This window comes from Anolis sagrei, chromosome 12, assembly GCF_037176765.1.
Source record: "Anolis sagrei isolate rAnoSag1 chromosome 12, rAnoSag1.mat, whole genome shotgun sequence".
Classification (NCBI taxonomy): domain Eukaryota; kingdom Metazoa; phylum Chordata; class Lepidosauria; order Squamata; family Dactyloidae; genus Anolis; species Anolis sagrei.
In genome coordinates this window covers 5,178,562-5,198,921 of record NC_090032.1, presented here as the reverse complement: position 1 = coordinate 5,198,921, position 20,360 = coordinate 5,178,562, and the positions used below count along the sequence as shown (strand labels likewise).

The 20,360-nt window shown below is 44.5% G+C and overlaps 2 protein-coding genes across 3 annotated transcripts in view; both read right to left on the bottom strand.

Annotated features, from left to right (window-relative positions):
- MLLT11 (MLLT11 transcription factor 7 cofactor) overlaps positions 1-10,080 on the bottom strand; it is an 80,009-nt gene extending 69,929 nt beyond the window's left edge. The window contains exon 1 of the mRNA XM_060758499.2: positions 10,075-10,080. The gene's annotated coding sequence lies outside the window, so the exon portion shown is untranslated. The remainder of the gene's footprint in view (positions 1-10,074) is intronic.
- Positions 1-20,360, bottom strand: part of PRUNE1 (prune exopolyphosphatase 1) — a 33,579-nt gene that overhangs the window by 11,583 nt on the left and 1,636 nt on the right. For both annotated transcript variants that reach the window (XR_010910375.1, XM_060758047.2), the window contains exons 2-7: positions 12,721-12,825; positions 11,308-11,513; positions 9,718-9,902; positions 9,463-9,621; positions 7,831-7,925; positions 5,972-6,130 (exon numbers count right to left, since the gene is read on the bottom strand). Coding sequence is in view for 1 of the 2 variants with exons in the window: in XM_060758047.2 (XP_060614030.2) it covers positions 5,972-6,130; positions 7,831-7,925; positions 9,463-9,621; positions 9,718-9,902; positions 11,308-11,513; positions 12,721-12,825 (909 nt within the window). In the remaining variant the exon portion in view is untranslated. The remainder of the gene's footprint in view (positions 1-5,971; positions 6,131-7,830; positions 7,926-9,462; positions 9,622-9,717; positions 9,903-11,307; positions 11,514-12,720; positions 12,826-20,360) is intronic.

Sequence of the window (20,360 nt, the reverse complement as noted above, 5' to 3'; positions counted from 1 at the left end):
CAATTTTCTCACACCAAAAGCGACTTGCAGTTTCTCAGGTCGCTCCTGACACGAAAAATATTATTATTATTATTATTATTATTATTATTATTATTATTATTAGCACTTTTACTTGAGTTCTGGGCATAGGATAAATAAAGATGTTTCTATTTTTCTGAACCTATGAAAAAGCACATTGATCCTTACAGTCAAAACCCAAAGAGCAGGGAAAACCACACGGTAAGGTTGTCCCCAGCAATGACAACGGTGCCGTCATTGTCACGGTCTTCACATACATGATGGAAAGCCCAATCATGGCTGTCAAGTGAGATAAGGAGGAAGAGAACTAGATGGACAAGGCGGGGAACCTGAACGAATGCAGGAAGAGCACCCGTTTCCATTGCTATCATCATCCTGGCGTCGTCCGCAAGCCCCGTCCCTGGCTTTTCCGATTTTGGGGACCAGAAGCCGGACTCTGGGAATGGTTTGGGTTTCCAAAAGTCAGAAGCCGTAGTTTTTGAGAAACACGCCCCGCTGGAATGAAAGCGTCGCGGTTGCTTTGCAGACATTGCAAAAAGGAGCGCATAAAGGGACAAACGGAACGGAAAGGAGATAGAAAATGGACTCCGTATATATAGATATATCTATACACCTCTCTGCCTGGATGACAGCGCAAGGACTGAACGGAGAGGGGGAAATGTGCAAAAGGCTTACCTCTCCTTCGTTGTCCCGGCTGTGCCGCGGTCCCCTCCCTCCCCAAGGCGGCTTAGCTGCCTGCCGGATCTCCTCCTCGCCGAAACCTTTGGCCGTGGTTAATGAGTGACGATGGGTGGACGGACGGGCGGCTGGGGCAGGGGCGCCTGCGTCAATATTTCGCCTGGCTGGGCAAATCGGCCACGACGAAGCTCCTTCTAGCAGCGGCACAAGCAAGGGTGGAGCGCACACAAACACCAAGCTCTCTGGACACTACTTCCCCACACAAGCCGCCAGCTACGGAATCCGAGAGCTGAAAGAAACCCCCTTCGGACAGGCAGGAGGACACCATCAAAGCTCTCCCAGCAGATGGCCATCCAGCCTCTGCTTAAAAACCTCCAGAGACAGAAACAATGGAAACACCAACGCAACCATCACCACCACCACCACCACCAATAATATGGAATACTAAAGTTGGAGGAGACCTCAAAGGCCATCCAGTCCGACCCACTTGTGACAGGCAGGAAGACACCATCAAAGCCCTCCCGACAGATGGCCATCCAACTCCAGAGAAGGAAATGATGATAGAATCCTAGACTTGGAGGAGACCTCAAAGGCCAACCAGTTCAAGCCACTTCTGACAGGCAGGGAGACACCATCAAAGCTCTCCCAACAGATGGCCATCCAGCCTCTGCTTAAAAACCTCCAGAGACAGAAACAATGGAAATACCAACAACACCATCACCACCACCACCACCAATAATAATAGAATCCTAGAGCTGAAAGAAACCCTCGAGGACTATCTAGTCCCAACCCTCTTCTGACAGGCAAGGAGACACCATCAAAGCCCTCCCGACAGATGTCCATCCAACTCCAGAGAAGGAAATGATGACAATAACAATTATAATAGAATCCTAGAGTTGACCTCAAGGGCCATCCAGTCTAACCCCCTTCTGACAGGCAGGGAGACACCATCAAAGCCTTCCCAACAGATGTCCACCCAACTCTAAAAGCCTTCAGAGAAGGAAATGATGATGATGATGATGATAACAATTATGATAGAATCCTAAAGTTGGAGGAGATCTTAAGAGCCATGCAGTCCAATCCCCTTCTGACAGGCGACACCATCAAAGCCCTCTGAACAGACGTCCATCCAACTCTAAAAACCTCCAGACAAGGAGATGATAATGACAATAACAATTATAATAGAATCCTAGAGTTGAAGGAGACCTCAAGGGCCAAACAGTCCAACCCCCTTCTGACAGGCAAGGAGACACCATCTAAGCCCTCCCAATAGATGTCCATCCAACACCAGAGAAGGAAATGATGATGACAATAACAATAATGATAGAATCCTAGAGTTGGAGGAGACCTCAAGGGCCATCCAGTCCCAACCCCCTTCACACAGACAAGGAGACATCATCAAAGCCCTCCCAACAGATATCCATCCAACTCCACAGAAGGAAATGATGACAATAACAATTATAATAGAATCCTAGAGTTGAAGGAGACCTCAAGGGCCAACCAGTCCAACCCCCTTCTGACAGACAAGGAGACACCATCAAAGCCCTCCCGACAGATGGCCATCCAACTCCAGAGAAGGAAATGATGATAGAATCCTAGACTTGGAGGAGACCTCAAGGGCCATCCAGTCCAACTCCCTTCTGCCAAGCAGGAAGGCACCATCAAAGCCCTCCCAGCAGATGGCCATCTGTTTAAAGACCTGCAGAGAAGCAAACAATGACAACACCACCACTACCACCACCATCACCACAAACAACCACAACAATACAGTCCTAGAGTTGGAGGAGACTTCAAGGGCCATCCAGTCCAACCCCTTCTGACAGGCAGGGAAACACCATCAAAGCCCTCCCAACAGATGTCCATCCAACTCCAGAGAAGGAAATGATGACAATAACAATTATAATAGAATCCTACAGTTGACCTCAAGGGCCATCCAGTCCAACCCCTTCTGACAGGCAGGGAGACACCATCAAAGCCTTCCCAACAGATGACCACCCAACTCTAAAAGCCTTCAGAGAAGGAAATGATGATGATGATGATGATGATGATGATAACAATTATGATAGAATCCTAAAGTTGGAGGAGACCTTAAGGGCCATGCAGTCCAATCCCCTTCTGACAGGCGACACCATCAAAGCCCTCTGAACAGATGTCTCTCCAACTCTAAAAACTTTCAGAGAAGGAAATAATGACAACAATAACAATAACAACAGAATAATAGAGTTGGAGGAGATCTCAAGAGCCATCTCGTCCAATCCCCTTCTGCCAAGCAGGAAGGCACCATCAAAGCCCTCTCAGCAGTTGGTCATTCAGCCTCTGTTTAAAGCCCTCCAGAGAAGGAAACAATGACATCACCACTACCACCACCACCAACAACAATAGAATCCTAAAGTTGGAGGAGACCTCAAGGGCCAACCAGTTCAACCCCCTTCTGACAGGTAGGGAGACACCATCAAAGCCCTCCCAACAGATGTCCATCCAACTCCAGAGAAGGAAATGATGGCGACAATAACAATAATGATAGAATCCTAGAGTTGACCTCAAGGGCCAACCAGTTCAACCCCCTTCTGACAGGCAGGAGGACACCATCAAAGCCCTCCCAGCAGATGGCCATCCAGCCTCTGCTTCAAAACCTCCAGTGACAGAAACGATGGAAACACCAACAACACCATCACCACCACCACCAATAATAATAATAGAATCCTAGAGTTGGAGGAGACCTCAAGGGCCATCCAGTCCAACCCTCTTCTGCCAGGCAAGGAGACAAAATCAAAACCCTCCCAACAGATGTCCATCCAACTCCAAAACTGGAAATGATGATGACAATAACAATTATAATAGGATCCTAAAGTTGGAGGAGATCTCAAAGGCCAACCAGTTCAAGCCACTTGTGACAGGCAGGGAGACACCAACAAAGCCCTCCCAACAGATGTCCATCCAACTCCAGAGAAGGAAATTATGATGACAATAACAATTATGATAGAATCCTGGACTTGGAGAAGACCTCAAGGGTCGCCCAGTCCGACCCCCTTCTGACAGGCAAGGAGACACTATCAAAGCCCTCCCGACAGATGTCCATCCAACTTCAGAGAAGGAAATGATGACGACAATAACAATAATCATAGAATCCTATAGTTAGAGGAGATCTCAAGGGCCAACCAGTTCAACCCCCTTCTGACAGGCAGTAGGACACTATCAAATCCCTCCCAACAGATGACCATCCAGCCTCTGCTTCAGAACCTCCAGAGACAGAAACGATGGAAACACCAACAACACCATCACCACCACCACCAATAATAATAGAATATTAGAGTTGGAGGAGACCTCAAGGGCCATTCAGTCCAACCCACTTTTGACAGGCAAGGAGACACAATCAAAGCCCTCCCAACAGATGTCCATCCAACTCCAGAGAAGGAAATGATAACGACAATAACAATAATGACAGAATCTTAGAGTTGACCTCAAGGGCCATCCAGTCCAACTCCCTTCTGCCAAGCAGGAAGGCACAATCAAAGCCCTCCCAGCAGATGGCCATCCAGCCTCTGCTTAAAAACCTCCAGAGACGGAAACAATGGAAACACCAACAACACCATCACCACCACCAATAATAATAGAATACTAGAGTCGGAGGAGACCTCAAGGGCCAACCAGTTCAACCCCCTTCGGACAGGCAAGGAGACACTATCAAAGCCCTCATAGCAGATGTCCATCCAACTCCAGAGAAGGAAATGATGACGACAATAACAATAATAAAAGGATCCTAGAGTTGGAGGAGACCTCAAAGGCCATCCAGTCCAACCCCCTTCTGACAGGCAAGGAGACACCATCAAAGCCCTCCCGACAGATGTCCATCCAACTCCAGAGAAGGAAATGATGACAACAATAACAATAATGATAGAATCCTACAGTTGGAGGAGACCTCAAAGGCCAAACAGTTCAACCCCCTTCTGACAGGCAAGGAGACACCATCAAAGCCCTCCCGACAGATGTCCATCCAACTCCAGAGAAGGAAATGATGACAACAATAACAATAATGATAGAATCCTACAGTTGGAGGAGACCTCAAAGGCCAAACAGTTCAACCCCCTTCTGACAGGCAAGGAGACACCATGAAAGCCCTCCCAACAGATGTCCATCCAACTCCAGAGAAGGAAATGATGATGACAATAACAATTATAATAGTATCCTAGAGTTGAAGGGTTGCTGGGATTTATAGTTCACCTACAATCAAAGAGCATTCCGGACTCCACCAACAATGGAACTGAACCAAACTTGGCATACAGAACTGCCATGACCAACAGAAAATACTAGTGAGCATTGACCTTGAGTTTGGTAGTTGTAGTTCACCTACACCCAGAGAGCACCGTGGACTCAAACAATGATGGATTTGGACCAAACTTGGCATGTATACTCAATATGCCCAAATGTGGACACTGGTGAATTTTGGGAAAAATAGACTTTGGCATTTGGGAGTTGTAGCTGCTGGGACTTATAGTTCACCTACAATCAAAGAGCATTCTGGACTCCACGATGGAATTGAACCAAACTTGGCATACAGAACTGCCACAACCAACAGAAAATACTGGGGAGCACTGACCTTGAGTTTGGGAGTTGTAGTTCACCTACATCCAGAGAGCACTGTGGACTCAAACAATGATGGATTTGGACCAAACTTGGCACATATACCCAGTACGTCCAAATGTGGACATTGGTGAATTTGGGGGGAAATAGACCTTGGCATTTGGGAGGTGTAGTTGCTGGGATTTATAGTTCTCACATAGAACCCCCATGACCAAAAGAAAATACCGATACTGTGTTTTCTGATGGTTTTTGGTGATCCCTCTGACATCCGGTCATAGGTTTTTTAATGCTGTATGTTATTTTTATTGTTATTGTTTATTGCTTATTGTATATTTTTTTCTTGTTTTGTATTGATTGTTTTGTTATTGCTTTTGTTTATTGATGTATTTTTGGGCTTGGCCTCATGTAAGCTGTACCGAGTCCCTTGGGGAGATGGTAGCGGGGTACAAATAAAGTATTATTATTATTATTATTATTATTATTATCCCCCTTGTGACCCCCAGGTTGAGAAACACTAACCTAGACACTATCCTCCTATGGATGCAGCCTAGAATCGCATTGGCTCTTTCTGCTGCCGCATCACACGATTGATGTCTTAAAGAGGGGAAATTATGCAGCCTATAAGCCAGATCCAAGATCAAATCACACGTCAACAAGTCACTCTATTCTCGTGCTATATCAGGAAAAAACTCACTGCTTCTCGGAGATCCGCGCAAGTGCTATACACAGCGATCTGCCTGAACGGCTCATTGGACTCGTTGAAGGAGATGGTCATGGCCACCAGCAGGTCGTAGCCTTTCTCTTGGCAGAAGCTGTGAAGTTCTTCTTCTAATCCAGGACGGTCCAGGAAGACCTGCATGGAGAAATCGGGGCATGAGAAATTAGCAGGAGCAACCCACACACATTCATACATAAATGTAATTTTAATTGTATTTTAACTATTGCTTCAACCCACAACAGCTTTTATTTTAAATGGCCAGTCACTGCCAGAAGCGATAGAGAGTTTCATCTATGCTGACGATCATGCCACCACCGCTCAACCAGGGAGCTTTGAAATGGTTGAACAGAAGCTCTCTGAAGCTTTTGGATGGTGTGATACATTTGTTAGACACTTTGAGTTTATTAGGTGTGCTAAATTTGTTAGCCACCTTGAGTTCCTATGGGGATAAAGGTAGGATAGAAATAAAGTTAATAATAATAATAATCTATAGAAATAAAAATGTAATGTTCGTTTGTGGGATTAACATAACTCCAGAACCACTGAACGAATTATTATTATTATTATTATTATTATTATTATTATTATTATTATCTTTATTTGTACCCCGCTAGCATCTCCCGAAGTACTCGATGCGGCTTACAAAGGCCAAGGCCTCAATACACAACATAACAATACAAAACCTAAAGCAAATGAAAAACCGTTATAGCAATATTAAACAGCAAGCAATAAACAATACATCAAGACACTATAAAACTGAACAAATTGACACCAAATTTGGACACAAGACACCTCTCAGGCCAAAGAGTCACCATCACTCATGAAAACATTGAAAAACACAACAGAAGAGACTTAAAAAGCCAAAAAACGCATGCACAAAACCACATATATACACAAACACACATACACAAATACACACACACACATATATGCATATATACACACACACAACACATATACACAGAAAGGGGGAAGGAAGGAAGGAAGGAGAGAAGGAGGGATAGAAAGAGGGAAAGAAGGAGAGAAGGAAAGAAAGGTAGTGAAGGAAGGAGGAAGAGAAGGAAATAAAAAAATGAAAGAAGGAAGGAAAGAGAGAGAGAAGGAAGGAGAGAAGGAACAAAAGAGAGAAAGAGGGAGGGAAGGAAGAAAGGAAGGAAAGAGAGAAGGAAGGAGGGAACCAAAGAGCAAAGGAAGGGAGGAAAGAAACAGGTAAAGAAGGAAGAAAGAAAAAGGGAAATAAGAAGAAAAAGAAAAAGAGGGAAGGAAGGAAAGAGGGAGGGAAGGAAGGAAAGAGAGCGGGAAGGAAGGAGAGAATGAACAAAAGAGAGAAAGAGGGAGGGAGGGAGGGAGGGAGGGAAGGAGGGAACCAAAGAGCAAAGGAAGCGAGGAAAGAAACAGGTAGAGAAGGAAGAAAGAAAAAGGGAAATAAGAAGGAAAAGAAAAAGAGGGAAGGAAGGAAAGAGAGAGGGAAGGAAGGAGAGAAAGAAAGGAAAGAAAGAAGGAGGGAAGGTTTGGCCAGTCACTCATAAAAGCACTGAAAAACACAGCGGAAGAGACTTAAAAAGCCAAAAAAAAAAAAAATTACAACACATGCGCATAACCACATAAATACACATATACACAAATATATAAATACACATATATATACATAAATACACACACAAAAAACATAAACACAGACTGGGCCACAGCAATGCATGTCAGAAGATGGCTAGTAGTAATAGTAGTAGTAGTAGTAGTAGTAGTAGTAGTAATAATAATAATAATAATAATAATAATAATAATGGATATTAGGTGTCAAGGAGAGAAAGAGCATGTCTAGGCCTCATACGCACCGGCAGATTCACATAGATGGCGCTGATGGCTATAGAAGCTCGCTTCCCAGAGAGCGCCTTTAAGTCCTTCCGTAGCATCTGGTCTGTAGTGAGGCCTGTAAGGCATCAATGAAAGAGGTTTCCCAGTCTGAATAATCATTGGGGGCATTTACAGTAGCTCTTTCCCAAGGCCTACTAACACTGAGGCCTACCTCACACTGAGGCCTTCTCATACTGAGGGCTGCCAACACTGAGGGCTCTCTCACACTGAGGCAAACTAACACTGAGGCCTATCTCACACTGAGGCCTACCTCACACTGAGGTCTTGTCATACTGAGGGCTGCCAACAATGAGAGCTCTCTCAGACTGATGCCTCACTCATACTGAGGCAAACTAATACTGAGGCCTACCTCACACTGAGGCCTTCTCATACTGAGGGCTGCCAACAATGAGGGCTCTCTCCGACCGATGCCTCTCTCACACTGGGGCAAACTAACCCTGAGGCCTTCCCATACTGAGAGAGTGTATGGATTCTTTTCAAGACTGAAGAGGTATCCTGCCAAACGTACGGTTTGTTTTCACAATTGTGGATAAGGACCAGCCACAAACCCACGGAAAGAACCAGTCTGAAGTACGCTTTTGCAAAATCAGGGTGACATCTTTGTCGAACTGAACCATCGCAATTCCTAGATCACTCTGCACACAAAGTGAGAGGCAGTTTCCACAGAGAGGCAAACCAACACTGAGGCCTACCTCACACTGAGGCCTACCTCACACTGGGGCATTGTCATGTTGAAGGCTGCCCACACTGAGGGCTCTCTCAGACTGATGCCTCTCTCACAATGAGGCAAACTAACACTGAGGCCTACCTCACATGAGGCCTTCCTCACACTGAGGCTTTTTCATACTGCCAACACTGATGCCTCTCTCACACTGAGGCAAACTAACACTGAAGCCTACCTCACACCGAGGTCTTCTCATACTGAGGGCTCTCTCCGACCGATGCCTCTCTCACACTGAGGCAAACTAACACTGAGGCCTTCCCATACTGAGAGAGTGTATGGATTCTTTTCAAGACTAAAGAGGCAGCCTGCCAAATGTAATGTTTGTTTTCACAACACTGAGGGCTACCTCACACTGGGCCTTGTCATGCTGAGGACTGCCCACACTGAGGGCTCTCTCAGACTGATGCCTCTCTCACACTGAGGCAAACTAACACTGAGGCCTACCTCACACTGAGGCCTTCTCAGACTGATGCCTCTCTCACAATGAGGCAAACACTGAGGCCTACCTCACACTGAGGCCTGCCAACACTGAGGGCTCCACAGAGAGGGCTTGGCTCTGACCTAAAAAATAAATTCACGGTGCTGTGAATTATAACCGCAGTTAAGAGCACAAACCATGGTTACCTCTCTTGTTGGATTGTGCGGTTTCTTTTCCTACTCACTCCCATCCTGTCACTCTTATATTGCCCTTCTTGTGACCCCCTTCGGTCCAGTTTTATGTCCCAGTCGAAAAACAGGAGAACTAACTGGGCACCAAACCCAGCTGATGTTGACAAAATAGCCCGGTGTACAGTCTGCATGCCGATTCTCTCTGTTTTGCATTGCAACATTCACATCCCCAAATTCGCGATACGGAGGGCACCGTTACCTGAGACGTCAAACTTTGCCTTTTGCAGAGCCTCAAATATGGCATTCCTCGAAGGGAGGTCAGGGAACCGCGATTCCAAAAGGGAAGCATAATGGTCATCCTTGGGGGTGACTTTTCCTGCTTCGGGGGCCATGTTGACACAGTCAAGGGCTATCGTGGCTGTTGAGCCAACAAAGAATAATCATAAGCGAAGACACATACAGTCAACGTACAGCCTTCGCTTTCTCCAGAGTCAATGCAAGCTGGCCCTCTTACCGTGCAGAAGGGCGGCTGTTTGCCTGTCCAAAACCTGAGCCGGGCCCTGAAGGATCCTCTCCGTCACAAGCGTGGCGCAGGAGCCCACCAGCTCTGCCGTCACTTTGCAGGGAGGGCCACGCTCCCGTTCCAGGGGACGATGGTCCAATACCTCGACAACGGCTTCCTCCAGGGCAGCATCTCTGCTGCAGAACCAAAGAAAGGCTCGTAAGGCGAAATCAAACACATTTACAGAAGTATTTAATTACTATTACTATTATTATTATTGACATAAACACCATCATTTCTGTTAGGCAAAAAAACTCTACTCATATATGTAAAATAATATGACTGCACTATTTACAAGAACAAGGTTTCCACAACACAGATAAAGTTCTCACACTGAGGGCTCTCTCAGACTGGCACCTTTCTCACACTGAGGCAAACTAACACTGAGGCCTTCTCACACTGAAGGCTCTCTCAGACCGACCCCTTTCTCACACTTTTTTTTTTGTCGTGTCAGGAGCGACCACTGTGAGAGAATTCGCCGTCTGCAAGGACGTTGCCCAGGGGACACCTGGATGATTTGATGTTTTTATCATCCTTGTGGGAGGCTTCTCTCATGTCCCCGCATGAGGAGCTGGAGATGATAGAGGGAGCTCATCTGCCTCTCCCCGGATTCGAAAATGCAACCTGTCGGACTTCAGTCCTGCCGGCACGGGGCTTTAACCCACTGTGCCACTGAGGGCTCCACTGAGGCCTCCACTTCTCACACTGAGGCAAACTAACACTGAGGCCTTCTCACACTGAGGACTCTCTCAGACTGACGCCTTTCTCACATTGAGGCAAACTAACACTGAGGCCCTCTCACACTGAGGGCTCTCTCAGACTAACGCCTTTCTTACACTGAGGCAAACTAACACTAAGGCCTTGTCATACTGAGGGCTCTCCCAGACTGACACCTTTCCCAAACTGAGGCAAACTAACACTGAGGCCTTGTCATACTGAGGGCTCTCCCAGACTGACGCCTCTCTCACACTGAGGCAAACTAACACTGAGGCCTTCTCACACTGAGGGCTCTCTCAGACTGACACCTTTCTCACACTGAAGCAAACTAACACTGAGGCCTTCTCATAATGAGGGCTCTCCCAGACTGATGCCTTTCTCACACTGAGGCAAACTAACATTGAGGCCTTCTCATACTGAGGGCTCTCTCAGACTGATGTCTTTCTCACACTGAGGCAAACTAACACTGAGGCCTTCTCACACTGAAGGCTCTCTCAGACTAACACCTTTCTCACACTGAGGCAAACTAACACTGAGGCCTTCTCCCACTGAGGGCTCTCTCAGACCGACGCCTTTCTCACACTGTGGCAAACTAACACTGAGGCCTTCGCACACTGAGGGCTCTCTCAGACTGACACCTTTCTCACACTGAGGCAAACTAACACTGAGGCCTTCTCCCACTGAGGGCTCTCTCAGACTGACGCTTTTCTCACACTGAGGCAAACTAACACTGAGGCCTTCTCCCACTGAGGGCTCTCTCAGACTGACGCCTTTCTCACACTGAGGTAAACTAACACTGAGGCCTTCTCACACTTTGGAACCTACCTGGGCAGGACATGGTGGTCCACCAACGTCAGGGAAAGGAGGCCTTCTTTGTGGAGGGCCACCAAGTCAATCTCGTCTCGGAAGACGAGAAAATTCTCTGGGATGCCTTGCTCTCGGAGGAGGAAAGTGCTCTCCGTGCGCAGCGGGAAATCCGAGCGGGGGATGTTGAGGACCGGGATGAAAGCCGCCTTTGACTCTGAGGATGTCTGCAAAGATGCCAGAAAAATGACTTGAGGTAGAAAAACAGAAAGGTGTCTCCACTGAAGCTTTCTTACCAATCTTTGTGTTTGGCATTGAAAGTTAGTCCCGAGTCCCCTTGGGAAGATAGTTGGCGGGGGTATAAAAATAATAATAATAATTATTATTATTATTTTGTTGGAATCTGCCCTGAGAGAGGACGGTCTATAAATAATGTTGTTGTTGCTGCTGCTGCTGTTGTTATTATTATTATGCTGTTGCTGTTATTGTTGTTGTTATTATTTTGTTGGAATCTGGCTTGAGAGAGGGCGGTCTATAAATAATGTTGTTGTTGTTGTTGCTGCTGCTGCTGCTGTTGTTATGATTATTATTATTTTGTTGGAATCTGCCCTGAGAGATGACGGTCTGTTATTGTTGTTGTTGTTATTATTATTATTATTATTATTATGTCGTTGTTGTTGTTGTTATTTTGTTGGAATCTGCCCTGAGAGAGGACTGTCTATAAATAATGTTACTGTTGCTGCTACTGCTGTTATTATTATTATTATTATTATTATTATTATTATTATATATTGGAATCTGCCCTGAGAGAGGACGGTCTATTGTTGTTGTTGTTGTTATTTTGTTGGAATCTGCCCTGAGAGAGGACTGTCTATAAATAATGTTGCTGTTGCTGCTACTGCTGTTATTATTATTATTATTATTATTATTATTATTATTATATATTGGAATCTGCCCTGAGAGAGGACGGTCTATTGTTGTTGTTGTTGTTATTTTGTTGGAATCTGCCCTGAGAGAATACGGTCTATAAATAATATTGTTGTTATTGCTGCTGTTATTATTATTATTATTATTATTATTATTATTATTATTATTATTTGATGGAATCTGCCCTGAGAGAGGACAGTCTATTGTTGTTGTTGTTATGTTGTTGTTGTTATTTTGGAATCTGCACTGAGAGAATACGGTCTATAAATAATGTTGTTATTGCTATTGCTATTATTATTATTATTATTATTATTATTATTATTATTATTATTTGATGGAATCTGCCTTGAGAGAATACGGTCTATAAATAATATTGTTGTTATTGCTGCTGTTATTATTATTATTATTATTATTATTATTATTATGTTGTTGTTGTTGTTGTTGTTGTTGTTGTTGTTATGCTTAGGAGGGTACCTGACATTTGGCATCCCAGAAGAAAAAGCTCACCTTTGCCAAGAAGAAGGCCAGGGCTAAGGCGGACACCATGGAGTCCAGGTCGCAAGCCTCGTTGCCCAGCACCACGTGGACTTCCTGGTTGTTCTGGACATGTTCCTATCAAGTGAAGGAGACAAAAAGAAAGACAAAGAGGTGGAAACCTCAGCCTGGGACTCAAATGGCACTGAAAACGGACTTGCATCCCCGCTGTAAAATATGCTTTATTGGCGGTAAATTGATGCAAAGAGAGCCATTGTGGTTGGAGTAGTTTTGAGTATTGGAATATGACTTAGGCAATCCCTCATTGCCCGAGTAGGATAATCCTCCAGGGTGGGTCCGTAGGTGACTCTGGAGCTTTATTCTTGACCCGCAACTTCTCCCACTGTGAGGGCATCGGTTTCCAGATGGAAGGCGGTCCCAGTCGGGGTTGGCTTGACACACCTTCCTCTTGACGCATTTCTCTCTTTCACCCTCCATTCGTGCCTCTTCAAATTCTGCAGCACTGCTGGTCACAGCTGACCTCCAGCTGGAGTGTTTACAGGCCAGGGCTTCCCAGTTCTCAGCGTCTATGCCAGAGATTTTAAGGTTGGCTTTGAGCCCATCTTTCAATCTCTTTTCCTGCCCACCAACATTCCGTTTTCCATTCTTGAGTTCGGAGTAGAGCAACTGCTTTGGGAGATGGTGGTCGGGCATCCAGACAACGTGGCCGGTCCAGCGGAGTTGATGGCAGAGGACCATCGCTTTGATGCTGGTGGTCTTTGTTTCTTTCAGCACGCTGACATTTGTCCCCTTGTCTTCCCAAGAGATTTGCAGGATTTTCCAGAGGCAACACTGATGGAATCGTTCCAGGAGTAGCATGTGACGTCTGTAGACAGTCCACATTTCACAGGCGTATAGCAGGGTTGGGAGGTCAATAGCTTTATTAACAAGCACCTTGGTCTCCCTACGGATGTCCAGGTCCTCAAGCACTCTCATTCAGAAAAAAGCTGCACTCACAGAGCTCAGGCAGTGTTGAATTTCAAAATCAATGTTGACGTCTATAGACAGTCCACGTTTTACAGGTGTATAGCAGGGTTGGGAGGGCAATAGCTTTATAAACAAGCACCATGGTCTCCCTACGGATGTCCGGGTCCTCAAACACTCTCTGCTTCATTCGGAAGACTTTTGCACTCGCAGAGCTCAGGAGATGTTGTATTTCAGTATCAATGTTGACGTCTGTAGACAGTCCACGTTTCGCAGGCGTATAGCAGGGTTGGGAGGACAATAGCTTTATAAACAAGCACCTTGATCTCCTTACGGATATCCCAGTCCTCAAACACTCTCTGCTTCATTCGGAAAAAAGCTGCACTTGCAGAGCTCAGGCGGTGTTGTATTTCAGTATTAATGTTGATGTCTGTAGACAGTCCACGATTGAGAGGTGTATAACAGGGTTGGGAGGACAATATCTTTATAGACAAGCACCTTGGTCTCCCTACGGATGTCCTGGTCCTCAAGAGCTCAGGCGTTGTTGTATTTCACTATCAATGTTGACATCTGTAGACAGTCCACATTTCGCAGGCATATAACAGGGTTGGGAGGACAATATCTTTATAAACAAGCACCTTAGTATCCCTACGGATGTCCCGATCTTCAAACACTCTCTGCTTCATTCAGAAGACTACTGCACTCGCAGAGCTCAGGAGATGTTGTATTTCAGTATCAATGTTGACGTCTGTAGACAGTCCACATTTCGCAGGCGTATAGCAGGGTTGGGAGGACAATAGCTTTATAAACAAGCACCTTGGTCTCCCTACGGATGTCCGGGTCCTCAAACACTCTCTGCTTCATTCGGAAAAAAACTGCACTCGCAGAGCTCAGGCGGTGTTGAATTTCGGTGTCGATGTTGACTTCGGTGGAGAGGTGGCTGCTAAGGGAGCGGAAATGGGAGACATTTTCTAATGTGACACCATGAAAGGTTATTTTATTATGTGTATAGATAGATAGATAGATAGATAGATAGATGTATATATACCATGTAAGCCGCTCTGAGTCCCCTTCGGGGTGTCGTAAATAAATAGATAGATAGATAGATAGATAGATAGATAGGGAGATAGAGAGATAGCCAGATAGAGAGATAGAGAGATAGAGAGATAGAGAGATAGAGAGATAGAGAGATAGATAGATAGATAGATAGATAGATAGATAGATAGGGGAGACATTGTCAACAAGGAGGAAATGGTCTTGGCCAAGCTTTCTAAATTGACTTGGAAAGCATTTGCTCCCTGCGCTGAACACTCAACTGCAAATACGCCTGCTACTAAAAAGCAGCCCTGGTTTCCTGGCTGCTGCAAAATGCCAGGATTCATTTGTCAAAACATCAATAGATAAGCCAGCTGCAGATAAATTGTGTGTATGGACTGGGTTTATTAAAAAAATAGAATCAGGAATGAATCAGGCAATGGGCAAAGGTTGAGCGTACTACCCAGCAACAGATGGCCAAGACGCCAAAGGAAAATTTAAATTAAGACCGCCGAGAGGCTAATTTTTCTCCTTTTAATCAAACAAGAAAGACAAGCAGCGAGCCATTTGTGCTAAAAGGCACTCCGAGAAACGGCTGCCCTTTCGGCAAAGGAGCTGGCGTCAGCGCTAAAAGCAAGCCACTCAAAACATTAGCAAGAGTGGTATTCCGGTCCATTTCCGCGCTTTCCCACCTATCGCTCTCCCTTTGGGCTTCGGAAGGGATGGTTTCCATCAGGTTTCCAGCAAACATCTTTGGTTTATCTGTCTGTAAAACAGGCACACTACAAAGAGGGCAGGCTCAGAGGCAGGATTTTGATTTAGTTCGAAAGGACTGCTCCTTTCAAACTAAATAAAAATGTAATGTTTGTTTGTGGGATTAACAGAACTCAAAAAACATTGGACGAATTGACATCAAATTTGGACACAAGACACCTAACAATTCAATGTATGTCCTTCACTCAAAAAATTGATTTTGTCATTTGAATCCAGACAAGACAGAGGTCTTACTGGTCAGTCGTAAGGCCAAACAGGGTATAGGGTTACAGCCTGTGTTAGACGGGGTTACACTCCCCCTGAAGACGCAGGTTCGCAGCTTGGGAGTGATCCTGGACTCATCGCTGAGCCTGGAAGCCCAGGTCTCAGCGGTGGCCGGGAGAGCTTTTGCACAATTAAAACTTGTGCGCCAGCTGCGCCCGTACCTTGGGAAGTCGGATCTGGCCACGGTGGTCCACGCTCTTGTCACATCCCGGTTGGATTACTGCAACGCACTCTACGTGGGGTTGCCTTTGAAGACTGCTCGGAAACTTCAACTAGTCCAGCAAGAAGCAGCCAGATTGCTCACCGGAGCGGCGTACAGGGAGCACACCACCCCCCTGTTGCATCAGCTCCACTGGCTGCCGATCCAACTCCGAGCATAATTCAAAGTGCTGGTTTTGACCTACAAAACCCTATACGGTTCCGGCGCAGTGTATTTTTCCGAACGGATCTCCCTCTACATCCCACCACGAAGTTTAAGATCTTCTGGGGAGGCCCTGCTCTCGACCCCGCCAGTGTCACAAGTGAGGCTGGCGGGGACGAGGAGCAGGGCCTTCTCAGTGGTGGCCCCCCGCCTGTGGAACTCACTCCCCGGGGAGATCAGATCGGCGACTTCCCTTCTAGCATTTAGGAAAAAACTAAAGACCTGGATGTGGGACCAAGCTTTTGATCATTCTGACAACTAACTCAAGGACCTGGCGATAGACAAGGACAAACGGAATAGAATGGATACATGGACTCTGATATATGGACTCTGACATGAGATTGTTTTATGATTTTATGATTTTATTATGTATTGATGTTTTAATTTAACTGTTGAATTGTTATATTTTTGGATTGCTTGTTGTGTGATTTGGGCATCTAATTGTGCCTTCCCTGTAAGCCGCCCTGAGTCCACCCCGGGGTGAGAAGGGCGGGGTATAAGTAAATGAAATAAATAAATAAATAATTTTGGGAGTTGTAGTTGCTGGGATTTATAGTTCACCTACAATCAAAGACTCCACCAATGATGAAACTGAACCAAACGTGGCACACAGGACTCCCATGACCAACAGAGTTTGATGGGTATTGACGTTGAGTTTGGGAGTTGTAGTTCACCTACATCCAAAGAGTACTGTGGACTCAAACAATGATGGATCTGGACCAAACTTGGCATGGATATTCCATATGCCCAACTATGCACACAGATGGTGTTTGGAGGAAATAGATCTTGACATTTGGGAATTCCCGTTACTGGGATTTACAGTTTACCTACAATCAAAGAGCATTCTGAACCCTACAAACGACAAAATTGGGGCAAACTTCCCACACAGAACCCCCATGACCTAAGGCCATCCAGTCCAACTCCCTTCACCAGGGCAAGAAAACGTAATCAAAGCCCTCCTGACAAAGAGCCATTCAGCCAAAGATATGATTCTCACACACATAGATATAATATCATAGATTTGAAAGGGACCCTTAAAAAAGGACAATCGTATGTTGCATGTTCCAGGGTGGGCAACATATCATTGTCCTGACAAAGAAACAGCAAGAAATACTGTTTATCCACAAGCATAAAGAAATTACATATATTAAAAACCAACTACTTTATTTTCCAGATCAACAGACTGGGCCACAGCAACGCGTGGCAGGGGAAAAGCTAGTGTAATATATAAGATTAATATTGTGCTATGGTAATAATATAATATATTGTATTTACTTTTTACTTGTAAGCCGCTCTGAGTCCGCTTCGGGTGAGAAGGGTGGCATATAAATGTCGTAAATAAATAAATATATCTATATATCTATCTGTATCTATCTGTATATGTATATATGCATATGTGTATATATGTATATGTATACGCACACATATATTTGTGTGTGTATACATATATGTGTTTTGACTTACATACACATTCAACTTGAGAATAAACTGACAGAGCCTATTATTTGAGAACACAGAAACGCTGGACCACGCTAACAACCACCATGTCAGACCACACAGAGAAGCCACTGAAATCCACAAGCATGTGGACAATTTCAACAGAAAAGAGAAAACCAAGAAAATGAACAAAATCTGGCCACCAGTATTTAAAAAAACTCTAGAATCAGGACAGTAAGTAAAGAACAACACCCAAAAAACAGGCGAATTCCAGACAGGAAACCATCAGGGCTAGCTAACACCTCCAAACAAAGGTTTCCCCTGGCAGGAAGCAGCCAGGCTTTGAAGCTGCAAGGCCATGCAATGCTAATCAACCTGGCCAATTGCAACATTCACACTTGCCTCCAGCAGACAAGAGTTCTTTCTCCTACCCTGGTTACATCCAAACCCCACTTGCCTAGTTTCCAACAGACCTCGCAACCTCTGAGGATGCGTACCACAGATGGGAGCAAAATGTCAGGAGAGAATGCTTCTGGAATATGAAATATGGACACCATAATCATTCAAATCAGAGGACAGCCCGGAACACTCACAGCAACCCAGAACTTATCTTGTTTATAACTTGGGTACTGCTTGTTGTATGTATTTTGAAGATGTAACTGTAACAGTGTGTCTGTGTTACAATCTATATACTCAACATTTTGTATGTGTTACTTCTGCAAAAGACAAACCGAAAGGATGCTGGGGTTGGAATTGCGGTCATGGTCGGAAGCCTGCTGATAAGGCAAAAAGTAGAGTCATCTGATACATAAATCATAAGGAAACCACCAGACCATTAATCATACTTAGAGGACGTCGTTTTGGCAATTAAAAGCATTGTAAGTAAGGAACCTGAGCAAACGGGATGTTGTATCTAGAAAGACATCTCTTGGTAATCTCAAAACCTTGAACCAGAATTCTTGGAATCATATTAATAATAACAATAGTAATAAATCTCTGGCACAAGCCAGTCAAGGTGGTCACAGTGTGATCGACACACTGGGTGCAGTGCCTAAAGACCCTGGCCTGCACTTAAACACAATCAGCACTGACAAAATTACCATCTGTGAACTGCAAAAGTCCACCCCACTGGGATCTGCACGCATTATACGCCAATATGTCACACCGTCCTAGACACTTGAGAAGTGTCCAATGTGTGATCCAATACAACAACCGGCAGAGTGATTTTGTTTGCTGTGTACTAATTTTGTTGTGCATATAACAATAATAATAATCTAATACAACAGCCAGAAGAGTGATCTTGCTTGCTGTGTACTAATTTTGTTGTGTTAATAATAATAATAATAATAATCATCATCATCATCCAATACAACAACCAGCAGAGTGATTGTGTTTGCTATGTACTAATTTTGTTGTGTACATAATAATAATAATAATAATAATAATAATAATAATCCAATACAACAGACAGCAGAGCGATCTTGTTTGCTGTGTACTAATTTTGTTGTGCATAATAATAATAACAATAATAATAATCCAATATAACAGCTAGCAGAGTGTCTGCTGTGGACTCATCTTGTTGTGATTCAAAACATTATTATTATTATTATTATTATTATTATTATTATTATGATAGATCACCCTATCTCCCGACCGCCATCTCCCAAAGCAGTTGCTCTACTCAAGAAAAGGGAATGTTGGTGGGCAGGAAAATAGATTTACAGATGGGCTCAAAGCCAACCTTAAAAACTGGCATAGACACTGAGAACTGGGAAGCCCCAGCCCTTGAGCACTCCAGCTAGAGGTCAGCTGTGACCAGCAGTGCTGTAGAATTTGAAGAGGCACGAATGGAGGGCGAAAGAGAGAAACATGCCAGGAGAACCCACCGCCAGAACACCGATCTTGGAAGACAATGAGGGATCACCTAAATAAGTACTAAATGTCAGGAATAACTTGAAGGCACACAACCACAAGAAAATCCAAACCAACAACAACAAACCATTCAAAAGAAACAGAGGTAGCTAGAAGAACAGAAAATAACCAGCCGAAATGCATTTCCATGTTGTTTGAGCCAAGAGCAAAGACTTTGTCTTGAGGTTCAAGGGTGGGGACTTTCTTTTGGCCAAAGGAATGAATCCAATCCCAGAGAAGTTATCAGGAGCCACATTCCAGGGATGGGTGAGACTAAAAATACCAGTGCATGTTAGCCTCCAGCTCTTAGAACTATTACTTATGCCTCTGGGGTGGAATGCTGGCCATTTAAAACAAGGGCAGGGAAATATTTAAAAACAGAGACGCCTCCAAACAAGGATACTATGGTGAAGTCTGAAAAAAGTACAGAGCCCTGGAGGGGCTTAACAACTATATTATCTCTCAAACGTAAAGTGCTTAGACAGAAAGAACATTTGTTCTTTTCAATGATAATTATTACAATTGATAGAGAAAATATAACTTTTATGTTATGTTTATTAAGTTCTGCAAAACAACAGCTCATTCTTAGGGTAAGACAATATTTGATTTACAATGTAGACCCAGATCCATGCTCTATATGTTTTAGTAAATACTATTCTGTCTGTCTTGTTATAATAATGGGCACCCTATGGCTGTCCAGATATTATTAAACTATTATGCCCATCATTTTGACCACTGGCATACATATTTCCAAATCGTAGGGGGTGGATATGCGCACTCTATATACATATAGGTGCATACACATACCATATGTGTGCCCTATATACATGTATGTATATGTGTATAC